At 50.6% G+C, this 14795-nt stretch overlaps 1 protein-coding gene across 1 annotated transcript; it reads left to right on the top strand.

Moving 5' to 3' along the window:
- The first annotated feature begins 12868 nt into the window (after positions 1-12868).
- LOC149372243 (uncharacterized) lies at positions 12869-13582 on the top strand. Its single transcript, XM_089581867.1, has one exon. The coding sequence runs from the start codon at positions 12869-12871 to the stop codon at positions 13580-13582; it is 714 nt and encodes a 237-aa protein (XP_089437993.1).
- Positions 13583-14795: the final 1213 nt, after the last annotated feature.

Raw genomic sequence — 14795 nt, 5'->3', positions numbered from 1 at the left:
ACGCACGCTCATTCATGCTTCTATGCTTTTTATGGGATAGCATATAAGCCTCACCCGAGCAGAAAACTTGCACCGTCCGGCGTTGTCTAGAAAAATTTGATTGGCTGGCGGGCAGTGAGATATTACCAGTGACGTCACCAGACCGAAGAAATTCCAATGGCTAGGGGGAGGTGACGTCCCCAGACCGGCAGTGACGCCACCAGTCCGGAGAACGCCCATTGGCCAGATGGAAGTGACGTCAAAGGACTAGTTATAACTACAGGAAGCCTTCTGCCAACAATGGCAGGAGGCAGGTGATGTTCTGCAAGAGCAACCTGTGGCTCACAAGCCACGAAAGTCAATTTATCCAAGACCTCAACGATTGCTATCGCACTGCAAACAGATAATGGAATTAGGTGGCCCTGAGTTTTTAACGTCACAGTGTTAATAATTCAGTTCAGCGGAAAATCCGGTGTCGGCGGTGGCGGCGTGAGTGAAAAATCTCCAATGTCAAGGGACTTTGTCGTTCGTTTATGGGGTTTAACGTCCCAAAGCGACTAAGGCTATGAGAGACGCTGTAGTGGAGGGCTCCGGAAATTTCGACCACCTGGGGTTCTTTAACGTGCACTGACATCGCACAGTACACGAGCCTCTAGAATTTCTCCTCCAAAGAAATTCAACCGCCGCAGCCGGGATCGAACTCGCGTCTTTCGGGTCAGCAGCCGAGCACCATAACCACTGAGCCACCGCGGCGACCTCACGGGACTTTGTGACGCCATCATAAGCTGCCCATCGGATTATGGTCAAACTGCCCACCGTGGTAGGCGGCAGTTAAATAAGTGATTGGTCGTGAGAGGCTGCTCGGGAAAAGCAGCCTGGGTCTCACAAGCCGCCCCATCGGTGGCAGCACCTGCCATCGCAGAGCAGTGGCGCATCCCTTAACCGCTGCACCACTGCGCCGGGAGTGGTGTGTGGGCTCCCAGGAATCTATGAATTTTAAGTACTGCAGAATGACGAATTCCACATATGTAGGCATTAACCCGTTAACACTATCGCCTCATACCCTTAAGGCGGAGCTCAAATGAACTGTATGTACGCATGCCTGTATGTACTGTATGTTGGTGACAGTTCATGAGTTCATGTCTGTATGTGCGCATGCTGCTGAATGGGTGCGTAGTGTGTCAAACATGGCAATGGTCTGAAAATAAACATGTTTTAGATTATCTCGATGATTGTTTCGTTATTCTGTTCGCAATTAGCAGGCGCTAATTTAAAGTTTACCCGCTGCGGTGTTTTTAGCGGTCATGGTGTTTGTCTGCCGAGCACAAGACCGCGGGATTGCATCTGGGCCGCATAGGCCACATGTCGATGGAAGCGATTAGGAAGAGCATGTGCTGTGCAAAGTGAACGTCATTAGGAAGCCCAGATGGTCAGAATTAATCCGCAGATCCACAGTACGCCTGCTCTCTCTCCCCGCCTCCTTGACCTCTTCCTTCACAGTTCGGTTCAGGTTTTCATCATGAATGAGACAGTTACTGCGCCTTTCGCTCCCTCATATCTATCACCGCCACCAACATGCTTTTAAAATAAGCAGCGCAAAATTAGCGCCTTTTACCTCTTGAAATGTCCTTCCCGCATGCTTCCTCTTCAGCTACATAAGTTCTTCCTTTTGCTGCCATATTAGTGGTGGTGGTTTTTGTGGAAAGGATATGGCGCAGTAACTGTCTCACTTATTGGTGGAAACCTTAACCACGCCGTGAAGGAAGGTGGGAGTGAAAGAGATAAAGAAGTGCCGTAGCACTAATATTGTCATGTCTCTGCTCTCTTTCTTCGAGTGGCAAGTACAACGCCAGTTCAGCAATCCCAGTTCGAACCTCGACCCGCCGCAGTGGCTCAGTGGTTAGGGCTCTCGGCTACTGAGCCGGTGTACCCGGGTTCGAACCTGACTGCGGCGGCAGCGTTTCAATGGCGGCGAAACGCAAAATGCGCCCGTGTGCTGTGCGATGTCAGTGCACGTAAAGATCACCAGGTGGCCGAAATTATTCCGGAGCCCTCTACTACGGCACCTCTTCCTTCCTTCTTCTCCCAATACCTCTTTTATTCCTTCCCTTAACAGGTGTCCACCGAGATATTTGTGACAGCTACTGCGCCATTTCCTTTCCAAAAACCAATTTTCGATTTTCAATTTGGAACCTCGAAATCTAAAATTAGAAAGCTGTTTTTGCCACATAAAGGCACTATGTGTGGAAAAGCCAGCTTTAGCAAATAACCTTGAAAGCGGAAGTTGGAAAGTTGTTTTTGCTACATAAAGGAACTATGTGCGGAAAAGCCAGCTTTGGCGAATAATTTTCTCGTCACGTTTGCCGAAATTTTATCTATCAGGTGGTGTGCGGGTAGGAGGAACACAATTAGCAGTGCGTCGCGTCTGATCGCAGTGGCGCTCTCGACGCATGTTGCAGTCCCATGTGCTAATACAGCTAGCGGTTGGCATTCAGGACTGAAGCAGTACTTAGAGGCGTATGCTGTGAACGGTGTTCAATAAATTATGCCTCCAGGGATGGAGCTTTCTTTTTTTTTTTTTCATTAAGTGACGAATTGAAATACGTTGCCTTCAGATGAAAGTTTGGAATTTTAACTTTTCAGGAGTACATAACTTATCAATGCAGACCCCACCTGAAGTGATGCACTGCAGCTCTTGGTTTGCATACCATCACGGAAGGCCTTGGAAGTATTTTAGAGTTGCTCTTTTGCCTCGTCCGCTTCCCGTCATCATGCCACACACGTATCCAAGCCTACCCCTCCCCTCTTCCCCTCTCTGTAAACGCCCCCCCCCCCCCCCCCCTCCTTCATTGGTAGACCCCTCCCGTACGACCAATAGGATGCCAACGCGGTCCGCCTCTAGGTGCTGTTGGTCGCTGCCCTCATTCTTGTACGACGGCGTGCAGAGACTAGTTTCCTTCACTGTCGCCTCTTCGTACGGGAGCACTGGAGCTGACTAGGTGTCGCCGCTATCGTTATGTGAAATCGAAAAATCTATGTGTGTTTTGCTGCCGTGCGTCAGTCGCGTTCAGCCTTTGCCTGTAAACATCTGTTAGAGAGAAAAAAAAAAACAGTGCAACTGGCTCAAGAGGACACGATATTGGGCTATCTGGTCAATGCATTAAGACATGATCTACACGTCCGTAAGACTAAAACAAACAGTACGCACCGTAGATTGTAGTAGAGCTGCAAAGGCGTACAGCGCATTGAGGTGGGAGTGAAATACTAGTGTGATGTATTGTTCGTCACTCCAATTGGTTGGTACGTACCCGTTGTTTTAAGGTTGCCGAAGTATCCCGGGCTCACTGCAGTAAGTACTGTTCGGCGATCCTTTGGCTATGGCCGGTATCCGAAGTGACATGTTTTCCAATCAAGGCGGAGGAGTGATCAAAGGAGGGCTGCATTTCCCACGTCGCCGTCGAGCAATTACCTTACGGTGACGGACAATAACCGAGGAATAAGGGGTTGTAGTGCATGTATTTGGTGCCGTGCGCTATACTTTCCTGACAATGCACCAAAACGTCTTATATTTCCCTTATGGAGGCTGTCAGCGGCGAGCGGAGGAATTTAAACCCGCTCCCACGGGGCTCCCGACCAAAAGCGATTACCTTTGTGTCTGTGACGGCGGATTCTTTTCGACGACCTCGGTCATCGTCTCGTCTTGAAGCCGGACGCCGGCATTCCGCGTGCCACGTCGCCTTCTCCATCAAAGGAAGTGCGAAACTGTGCCTGGGGACGTTTGATGTGAATATTGTCTAAGCAAATGGCCCGCAGACGACTGGATACTGTTAAATCAGTTAGTTTCACCAGTTATGGATCTGTGGACCATGCGGAGATGGACGGCTCATTTTTAAGTGCTTCTCGTTAATGTGTACACCTTTTTAATGTAAACATGTAAAATAAACCTCCGAAGCACCCCCAGTTTCTAACTCCTAGCTCCACACCTGCCTTTGTAGCCGGGACCTGCGGGTCTGAACGTGGAAGCTAGGCGTTTCAAGGGTCCTGCATCTGACATTATACCGTGCGTATTTGAGGGGATGAGTGAGAGTTAATTTCCCCGAGTTTTTTTTACTTTCACTTGGCGAAAATGCCAGCGTCTGTCTGTCTATAGACTCGGAGAGTGAAGGATCCACCCTTTAGAAACGCCGTCCACCAGCCATTTCCTCACCGCACCCTTTAGCTGGGAGGCTTCTACCCATATACCGCCACGTTCGATACACATCCCCATGTCACCCCAGCTCTCTATCACTCTCCAAAAGCGCCATCCACCGCCCACCCACATAAATGTGCCCTCCACAAGGCACCCACCCACTAGCTAATCTAGGCTGTGGCTTCCTTGGGGAGAGCCATAATGTCCCTCCATGTTCATCCTTTTTTTCTTCTTTCTATCTTCTCCTTCTTTCCCTCCTTATTAGTTCTCGTCTTCTTTCTCGTCCTCACCTCATCTTCTCTCTCTAGGCTTCTGTCTCCTTCAAATCTCCTCTTTCTTCTTCTTACTGTTCCGTCTTTCGCTTCTCTCTCTGTTGCATTGGCTTCGCTCTCTCTTGACCTGACTTTGACCTATCAAGAGCAAAGAAGAGAGAAAAATTAGAAGCGAGGAAGACACAAGCCAGGCCAAGAGAGAAAGGACTAAGAGAGAGAACAAGAAGAGCAAAACTATAGTGCCTAGAATACAGAAAACTTTCTCTCGTTATCGTAATTTCTTTTTTCTTTTTCGTCTCTTCTTACCCTTTCTCTTATTCTTTCTTGCTTGATTCTTTTCCTTATTTTTTTCTTTATTCTCTTCTTTTTATATTCTTCTTCCCCTTTCTCTCGGCTTGACTTGGCTTCTGTCGCCGTTTGCTCTTCTTCTTTCCTCTAGTGTTATTCTCCACCTTCTTTCTGTACTTTGCTCCCTTGGCTTCTTTATCAACCATCAGCCTGGCTACGCCCACTGCAATACAAAAGCCTCTCCCATATTTCTCCAATTAACCCTGTCCTGTGCCAGCTGCGACCATCTTATCTCCACAAACTTCTTAATCTCATCAGCCCATCAAACTTTCTGCCGGCCCCTGCTATGCTGCCTTCTCTCGTTTATCTTTTATCTTGCCTTCGCGTTATATGCCCTACCCAAGCCCATTTCTTCTTGATTTCGACTAGGGTATCATTAACCCGTGTTTGTTTCCTCACCCATTCTGCCCTCTTCCTGTCTCTTAACGTTACACCCATCATTTTGTTTTCCACAGCTCACTGCGTTGACCTTAACTTCTTTCATCTCTTTTATTTTTTACCTTGACTTGTCTTGACTTGGCTTGCATTGGCTTGCGGATTTCCACGACCGCTGCAAATACTACGGACTTCAGTTACATGCCCACTCAGGGTGGGTCCGTATAACAGAAAATCGAATTCAAAGACCCAGTGGGAATGCTAGTTGTCCTTCAGAAACACCACCTAGCAGCCACCTCCCTATCACACCCTCCTAGCTGAGGGCCTGCCCACCCACCGTTACCCTTCACCCACCTCATTAGGCCACCCCACTTCCATCGACCAACGGGTTCCACCTCCGCCCACCTTTATCCTCCAGAAAAATTCTGTCGGGAGTGTGAACCCTCGGCTTAGAGTAAAAACGTTCATTAGAGTAAGACTCCATGTGATCATCGCGGGTAAATCCAACTGCTATCGCAGCTCTCTCGCGTTAGGTTTCATGATCGTTCTGTCAAAAAAGCCTGTCTGTCTAAAGCCTACCAGATACTTGCAGAAATAAAGTAAATAATGCCACGAGTGGGTTTCGAAGCCGCGGCGGCGCGAACAGATCAACTTCGCTGACCACTGAACGAGAGCACTATGATGAAAGAAAAAAAAAAAAACTATGCTATCGACGCAGCCGGTCACACCTCGTGTTAAACTGCAACACACTCTCGCATTGTGCATTGCACATCGTCGTCTTCAACTCCCATCTGAGCGGAAAACTCCCGAAAGGAAAAGAAACGCTCATAACTGGCTCCCTGGGGCAGTGGACACCACAATCGCACTTTCAACTACGTGGCGATAGTCGTAGAGAGATGTGCACTGCTTGCGTTTGCGTTGAGAACGTTTTGGCAGAAACATGGGGCTGGAGCAATAGGCCTCCAGCGTTCATTGGTTTCACTGGCGTTGGCGTTGATGATGTTGTATACTCCGTTGACTTCGAGGAAAGGAAACGCGCATAACTGGCTCCTTGTGTGTGGCTTCCTTGTACGTTGGTGTCCACCTGCAAAAACCTGCTTTCGCACAATATTCCGTGCTAAGCAATGCTAAACCACCAGCTATTTTTTTTTCATCTCCTCTTTGCGTACACCCCGGGGTGGTATTTTAGACAAATTCCTTCTTGCATTTGCAAATAACTGTGCCTTCAATTATGGTCAAAGTAACTTGAAATCACATTTGGTAAGCGCCCTTGATAAAACGGCGTCGACCCACTGAAGGCCACCAGGCAGCGCTTGCATCGCATGCGCGGTGGCGAGAATGCCAGCGATTGGAAAAGACGAAGTACAAGAAGAACAAGCAAGGACTACGAGGTGAATATAATAATAATTATTTTTTTCTTAATTTTTATTTTCTCATCCTCTCCGTGCCCTTCTTGTGGTAGACTCCCCCGGTGTTCCTCTCCCGTGTGCTTTCCTTTTGCCTTTACTACGTACAGGTGAATACCAACCTTTACCTCCCGATTCTTGGCCGATACCCCAGTGTGGGTATGCGCCATTCTGTCAAAGGCTACAACAATAACGACAACAACAACGCCAACAACAACGTGCTTCGGCAAGTATTCCGCCGGAACCTTTCTTCTTTAGAGCCGCCGCGGTGGCTCAGTGGCTATGGTGCTCGGCTGCTGACCCGAAAGACGCAGGTTCGATCCCGGCCGCGGCGGTTGAATTTCTTTGGAGGAAAAATTCGAGGCCCGTGTACTGTGCGATGTCAGTGCACGTTGAAGAACCCCAGGTTGGTCGAAATTTCCGGAGCCCTCCACTACGGCGTCTCTCATAGCCTTAGTCGCTTTGGGACGTTAAACCCCATAAACCAAACCAAACCTTTCTTCTTTAGAGCACGCCGTCCTCCAGACAAGGGTCTTGAACCCATATACGCTAAGCGGCACAACATGCTAAGTGCCGGTTGCATTTGCGGTGTAACGGCCGAGAAGCGAGTACTAGCCGCAATGAGGTGCAGACATGGCAGTTATCATCAAAGGTCAAATCTGAAGTTTACGTACAGACCATCGTTGACTTTCTAGGCACTGCTATAGTAGCTGGCCACCAAAGGGCAGACGCAAACACAGGGACGCGTTTTTGTGGGGAATGATGGAGCAGTAAAAAACGTAACCGCGGGGTCGAAGCGATCCTGCCGCGGTGGCTCAGTGGTTAGGGCGCTCGGCTACCGAGCTAGAGTTCCCGGGTTCAAACCCGACCGCGGCGGCCGCGTTTCGATGAAGGCGATACGCAAAGGCGCCCGTGCCCGTGTGCTGTGCGGTGTCAGTGCATGTTAAGATCCCCAGGTGGCCGAAATTATTCCGGAGCCCCCGCCCCCCTTTTTCAATGGCACTTGTCTCTCTCTCTTCTTTCACCCCCACCTTCATCCGTTCCTCTCTGGTGGAGGTGGTGAAAACTTTTATTTGATGAAATAGAGTTTGGAAGCCACAGAATGGCCCCGCTACATGGTCGGCGTCCCTAGTCCGGGACACCGCATGACGAGGCCCCGGTTCGGGTGTCCACCGAGATGTAAGACAATTACTTCGCCATTTTCCTTTCCTCAAAAACCAATTTTCATTTCCATTTTTTAGAAGCGAAGAAACGAAATTTAGCCGCAAATGAGGCTGCAAGGAAGGCCACAGCTTCGACGTTTTCAGTAAGCAAGAGTGTTGCAGCTGACGCGGGGAATCTGGTATGCTTGCGGATCAAAACGAATCAAAGCCGGTTCCTCTCCTATTTCGGCTGCCTCGACTCTAGCCGCGGCCGCAGCATGGCGGCACATTGCACTTTAGTCGAAGTTCGACCAAATCACAAATGTCATGCTCAGAAATCTCGATGACCGTTCAATTTCCCTTCTCACTGACTACTTCAATGAGTGCTGGGAAATGGGGGCGCTACCTGCTGAATGGAAGCACGGGAGAATAATTTTCATTCCTAAACCAAATAAGCCCATTAACGCCCAAAACCTCCGTCCCATTTCGCTGACTTCGTGCTTGGGCAAACTGTTTGAGCATGTCATCCTCACCCGTCTCACGCAACACATGGAATCCCATGGACTATATCCACATACTATGGTAGGATTTCGATCCCACCTCTCGGCACAGGACGCCCTACTGCAGATTTCACACGCTATCCTCAATGACATGTTACATCACACCAGAGCAATCCTGGAAGTCGACCTCACCAAAGCATTCGACAAAGTCACGCACAGCGCCATCCTGCAGGGCATCCAAGAGCTGCAGTTGGGGCCTAAGACCTACAACTATATCCGGGCCTTCTTAAACGGTCGCACAGCCCCACTGCATATAGATGATATACAGACCCCCCCCCCCCCCCCCCCTTCACGCTTGGTAACATTGGTACCCCGCAAGGGGCGGTGTTATCTCCTTTCCTCTTCAACCTCACCCTCATCCCCCTGGCCAAGGCTCTCAGCCGCATCCCGCACTTAGGACACACACTTTACGCGGATGATATAACGGTTTGGACCACATACGGCTCGGATGGCGACATAGAATCGACCCTTCAGGAAGCCGCTACAACTATCGCTACTCACGCGGCAAACATTGGGCTTGAATGCTCCCCCACAAAGTCAGCACTCCTCATAATCCGCCCGCGTCGCGTCCCTACCTCCCCATCACGATCTATCTGCATGACACTCCCATACCGCAAACACCTACCCTCCGCATTCTTGGCCTGCATTTACAGGACACGGGGAAAAACAACCTTACCCTGAAAGCACTAAAACAGTCCACTTACTCCGTCATCCATCTTCTTAGAAGGGTTTCACATTCACGAGCCGGCCTAGACGAAGCAGACAATCTCAAGGTGCTGCATGCCTTTGTGCTTAGCCGCATTCTTTACGCCACTCCTTACCTGAACCTCTCCTGTTCGGATAAAAACAAGATCAATGCTCTTATCCGCATGGCTACCAAAGCAGCGCTAAACCTACCAAAGAGCACTAGCACGGACAGACTCTTCAAATTAGGAATGCACAACTCTATACAAGAACTTATAGATGCACATCGCTACACACAGTACCTTCGTCTGGCTGGCACGGAAACTGGACGATATATACTGGATTCTCTGGGAATTCGCATACCGGCACACACGACAGACTTCATCTCTCTCCCTCGCGCCGTACACACCGCGCTTATCCTGAAACCCCTTCCTAAGAATGTCCACCCTGAATACCATCAATCCCGCCGAGTCGCGCGAGCCAAAGCTCTCCATAAAGAATATGGCACTTCAGAGGATGTGCGCTGGGTGGACGCCGCGTGTGGTCCAGACCGTTCAGTAGCTGTGGCTTACCATCCAGCAGCCCCCCCATTTACCCATTTCATAGACCCACCTTGTACCCCGGAAGAAGCAGAGGAAGCAGCTATATCAATAGCCATTGCCCAAACCAATGCGGCTTATATACTAAGCGATTCCAAAACAGCCATTCTTAACTTCGCCCGCGGACGCGTCCATCCCCCCGCGTGGCAGATATTGAGAATGTGCACCCTAAATCCCGATAGGCGTATTGAGCTCGTGTGGGTGCCGGCTCACTCTGGCAATCCCGGAAATGAGGCCGCCGATAACACAGCCCGAGGACTTATTTGCCGGGAAAATGGCGACCCCAGCCGGGATTTCTCGAGGGAGCGGGCACACACGTTCTCAGAACTAACTCAACAAGCACGCCTTGCCCGTCGACTCTATCCCCCTCCCCACCCCCGCCTATCCCACCCCCAACAAATCCTCTGGAGGCGACTCCAGACCCGAACTCTTCCTACCCCTCAGCGTCTCTCCTACTTCCGCCATGTTTCCCCAGAGTGCACTCTCTGCGGAGAACCGCACGCCACCCTGGACCACATCCTCTTCGGCTGCCCTGCCGATCCTCCCCCGCAGGGACAGCCCGCCATCGACACATGGGAGGAATGGGAGGCCCTCCTTGCGTCGCAGGACCCGGACGCGCAACTTCGCTGTGTGAACCGGGGTGCCAGTGCCATGGCGCTACGTGGCCTGGACACATGCGCGTAATGTGAGGGCTGTGCGGTGGCCCTGAGACCTTGTACGGTCCAAACTCACTTGCTTAATAAAGTTTTCCATCCATCCATCCAAAACTGACTCGGGCACTTCGGGAAGGCCCCCTCTACCTCCTCCCGTTAGGACCGCCACTGGTATCGCAGCATTCATGGCTATCTATGGCAGATCAATAACGGTATTTTTATTAGCGCGCACCAGCTACTGAAGCTACCCACACTCTTGACTAAACCATGAGCATAAACCTCAATGCGATACATGTCGTTGAGGAAGCCCCTAATGCAGCTGTCATTGTAAACATTTCGGTAGCATCGAAAAAAACACAGAGAAAGCGACGAAAGCTTTCTCTTCTCCTCTGTGTCTGTGTGTTTTGGGCTCTAATTTTGTTATCAAAACAGCTATTTGTTCCTGCTCCATGAAAACGCTCTCGCATATTGCGCTATCCTTGTGAAACTTCATACAGACACGACATTAATGCGTCCATACACAAGTGCAAGAAAAAAAAGTGGTTGTGGCTCAACTCACCTGAGACCGGATATACAGAGCGAAAGCTCTGTTAAAGGGGCTGTGAAAGAAGGTCTCAACAAAGATGCGGTATGCCTAGGATGCTAAAGGACGCAGCGTCACAAATATCCCCCAGAAAAAAAATTTTTGATGCGTTTTGTCAAAAGCTGAGTTATTTGTTGTCAGAATTTGAATTTCCGCGTCTTCGCGCCTTTCCCTCTCCTCTCGTCACTTTTTGCACGCTGAAATGTTGGTCCGCCGGTTCCACGCACTCGGCCCCTCCTCCGACGAGCTTGGGAATTCCCCGGGGGGCGGTGCCAACGCCTCCTAAACTCGTTTGGCGTCGACGGCGCTGGCGCGGCGAACTAATGATGAGCGCTACATGACGCAATGCGCTCGGATTCGGGTGAAAGCTCGTCACCGCATGTCGCCGCGATGCGCTGAAGCGGAAGTTCTTAAAATTGTAAATTATCGGCTCGCTTTCGAGGTCTAGTACGCAGCATGAACACTCGCTGGCCTGTACTCTACATAATGCAAGCATTTTATGGCCAACCTAAAACACCCTTCTCAGGGACCCTTTAAGCACGGTTAGACATGGTTTAGCTTTGGTTGATCTTTATTGTTTCAAGACTTCAGCGAGAGCAAATCACGTGATGCATCACGTGCCACAAGTGCGAGAGCGAGCGTCCAGAGCGGCGGTCGATGCAGCGACGGACGTGGCTGCCAAGCGCAAGAGCGAATCACGTGACACATCACATGTTACAAATGGCGAGGAGGAGCGGCCGAGCAGCAGCCAGCGCAGCGGCGGCCGTGACTACAGTGCTCTAGAACCTAGGGTTCTAGAGCACTGTACCGTGACTGCCAAGCGCGCAGCTGTTGGTTTATGATTTATGGGGTTTTAACGTCCCAAAGCGACTCAGGCTATGATAGACGCCGTAGTGAAGGGCGCCGGAAATTTCGACCACCTGGGGTTCTTTAACGTGCACTGACATCGCACAGTACACGGGCCTCTAGAATTTCGCCTCCATAGAAATTCGACCGCCGCGGCCGGGATCGAACCCGCGTCTTTCGGGCCAGCAGCCGAGCACCATAACCACTGAGCCACCGCGGCGGTCAAGCGCGCAGCTGTGGCGACAGGGTGAAAACGAAGATGAAGATCAAGGCACCCGCCACGCGCGATTTTGCACATGTGGTGTGCCTCCGATTAGAGGTCAAATCTATGCCAGATGACCTTCAGAGCCAGGTGACCATCAGGCTCAGCATGGGTGGAGTAGAGCTTTTCGCTCGAAAAAGCTCCCTTACCTCCTGCCTTCCCTCAGTGGCAAGAACTGACAGCGGTTACTGTATTGGGGCTACATAGTTATCTGGTATCTACTGACAGTCTTATTAATTTGTTGTTGAGAGAGAAGACAAAAAAACCCTGGACGGCGATGGAAGAATGAAGCCTTCTGTAGAGCCAGAGAACAACTGCTGCTCTGCTAACTGAGCTAACCAGGATAATTAGTAAAGGGCACGTCGAGGCTGAATTATTCAAGTAGGAGCAAAGAAGAGGCAAACTTCAGCTCTCTTTAGGCTCAAAGTCTTAAACGTGGTGTTAGTTTGGTATGGTGTTCAACTCTGGACTTTACCTTCTGATGCTGCTTCTACAGGCTTTAACGAGCGCAGGAGGCTCCGCACTGATTTCGATCACTTGATGTTCTTTAAACTGCACTGTCAACGCACAGTACACGGCCGTTTCGCGCATTTCGTATGAATCGAAATGCTGCCGCTGCATCGAGGATCCGGTCTCGCTATCTTGCGCTCACCATACGGGCGCCGTTTTCACTGAACCACCGCAGCGGGCTAGTGAATGTTTCTAGCACAGTGAGCTACAAGTCTGTAGTTTCTAGCACAGTAGTAATTATGGTTAACATTCTGTTGTATTCAGTTTTCATTTTTAATTCTTTATTCTGTAGTGGCGCTTCTGTTTTTTTTGTTATATATATGATTGGATTCTTGAATAAACGGGTTGTGTGTGCGTCGGGACGGCTGGAGTCTGACTTTCACTTCGAAAATATCACATTGGCGACGAAGATGTTGTGAACGTATCCCCAGCCCCGCTGCACCATCCGGATCCGCCCACCATGAGCTTCACCGGGCTTGCTCCGCCACCGTTTTTCCTTCCGACGCCCGGCGAGCGGTGGGAGCAGATGTTTAACGTGTGCTTGCTGGCAACCGAAGCCGCCGCATTCAAGCCGGAGCAACGCAAGGCTATTCTTTTGCATTGCTTGGGGGCGGAGGGCCAGCGTGTTTATCAGACGCTACATGCTGGGACCAGCGCCGCAGCACCGGCAGCGTCAAGTCTCGCAGCACCAACAGCACCCGCAGCCGCAGCACTCGCCGATGAAAAGTCTGTCCTGGCCCCTCCTGACGAATACAACTCTGCACTCGCCGCATTACGGCGCCAGTTATCGACGTCGTGCAACGTTATCGTCGAGCGCCATCGTTTTCACCGCCGCAGCCAAAACACAAGCAAGTCCAATCATGAGTTCGTTGCGGCTCTACGGGAGCTAGCGTCACATTGTTCTTTTGCTTCTCAAGATGAGGCTCTGCGGGACCAATTCGTTGCCGGCGTAGCTTCCAATCGCGTACGTGAGCGGTTACTGCTCGAGGTTTCCACACTGTCATTCCAGGATTTCGTTCAAATTACACTTCAGTTTGAGCAGGCGGCTGAAGAGCTAAAGGAGCTTTCTGCTTCAGTCGAGGCGATTTCATTGCGGCAGTGTCGTAAACCATCCTCTCATCTTTCGAAAAAAAAAGAAATGCACAGCCGGCAGCCCCCTTTCAGCAGAATTTAACGAGGAGCGCGAGCGGCTCACGTGCGCCGCAGCGGAACTCCCCCCTGAGCGGAACCGAGAACGGAGTAGTCGCTCCGGTTCACATTGTTTAATATGCTGCTCGCGGGACCACTTCTCATCAGCGCCGCAGTGCCCAGCGCATGGCAAGACTTGTTCGTTTTGCGGTCACAAAGGCCACTTTCAAAAAGTATGCAACCGCAAACGAACTAAATGCAAGGCCGAGTCCATGAAATTGAATTTCATGAAGATGTTTCGTCATCTAGCAGTGCCGAGTAAGTCTTGACTGTGCAACGTTCCGCGGGTAGCGGAAATCATGTTCAGGGTCGTCTGTTTCAATCCTGTCGGAGCAAGAATTCAGTTGATATTTTCAGAGCGTTCCGCTCCTGCCTGCTCGCATGTCACTCTCGCTACTCGCAACGGCCGATTTCAGTGCTAGGTTGTTTCCAGGCAGACGTTCGGTTTAAAGTCCGCACAGCGTCACTACGTTTTTATGTTGTTCACTGAGGAACTTGTCTTATCGGTCTTCACGGCATTAAAGATTTGAATCTTCGCATTGAGGATTCTGCTCTTAAATGCTTGTACACGTCCGTTGCTCCGCTGCCGACTGTGATTGACCCGCTATCCCGTTCCATTTCCACACCGTCAAGTGCGCAGCCCCGTAACAAAGTTCTTCCGCCAGCCTTAGCATATGAGTTCAGTTCGCTTTTCAGTCCCGAGTTGGGTCTTGTTCACACATCGCATCAAGGCGCGGCAAGGCGCACAGCCTGTAGCTTCCAAGCTTCGCCGTCTGCCATATTCTCTCCGGTCACCAGTATCAAATGCGCTTCAGAGGTTGCTGAGCCTTGACATCATCGAGCTCATCGATCCTTCTGAATGGGTGTCCCCCATTGTTGTTGTCGACATGAAAGGTGGTAGCATCAGGATATGTGTAGACCTTCGAGAGCCGAACAAAGCTATTGTTCCCGACAGTTTCCCACTGCCCCATACAGAGGAGCTGCTTCACGCTTTGGTAGGCGCTGCACACTTCTCAAAACTTGACTTGGCTTCCGCTTACCAACAGGTTCTCTTGCACCCTGACAGCAGAGATCTGACAGCTTTCATCACTCATGACGGGCTTTTCCGTATTAAAAGAGTTTGCTTTGGGTTGGCTTCTGCGCCAGCGGCATTTCAGAAGATGATGGCGACAATCCTCGACCGCTGCCCTGGCGTGTTG

The sequence above is a fragment of the Amblyomma mixtum genome, chromosome 1 (genome assembly GCF_055824585.1).
Source record: "Amblyomma mixtum isolate Tamu chromosome 1, ASM5582458v1, whole genome shotgun sequence".
Classification (NCBI taxonomy): Eukaryota; Metazoa; Arthropoda; class Arachnida; order Ixodida; family Ixodidae; genus Amblyomma; species Amblyomma mixtum.
The sequence above is the reverse complement of the archived record's forward strand: the minus strand, read 5'-3'. Positions and strand labels throughout refer to the sequence as shown.

Excerpts from the sequence above, each read along its gene's own strand:
- LOC149372243 (XM_089581867.1), top strand. The coding sequence starts at position 12,869 with ATGAGCTTCACCGGGCTTGCTCCGCCACCGTTTTTCCTTCCGACGCCC.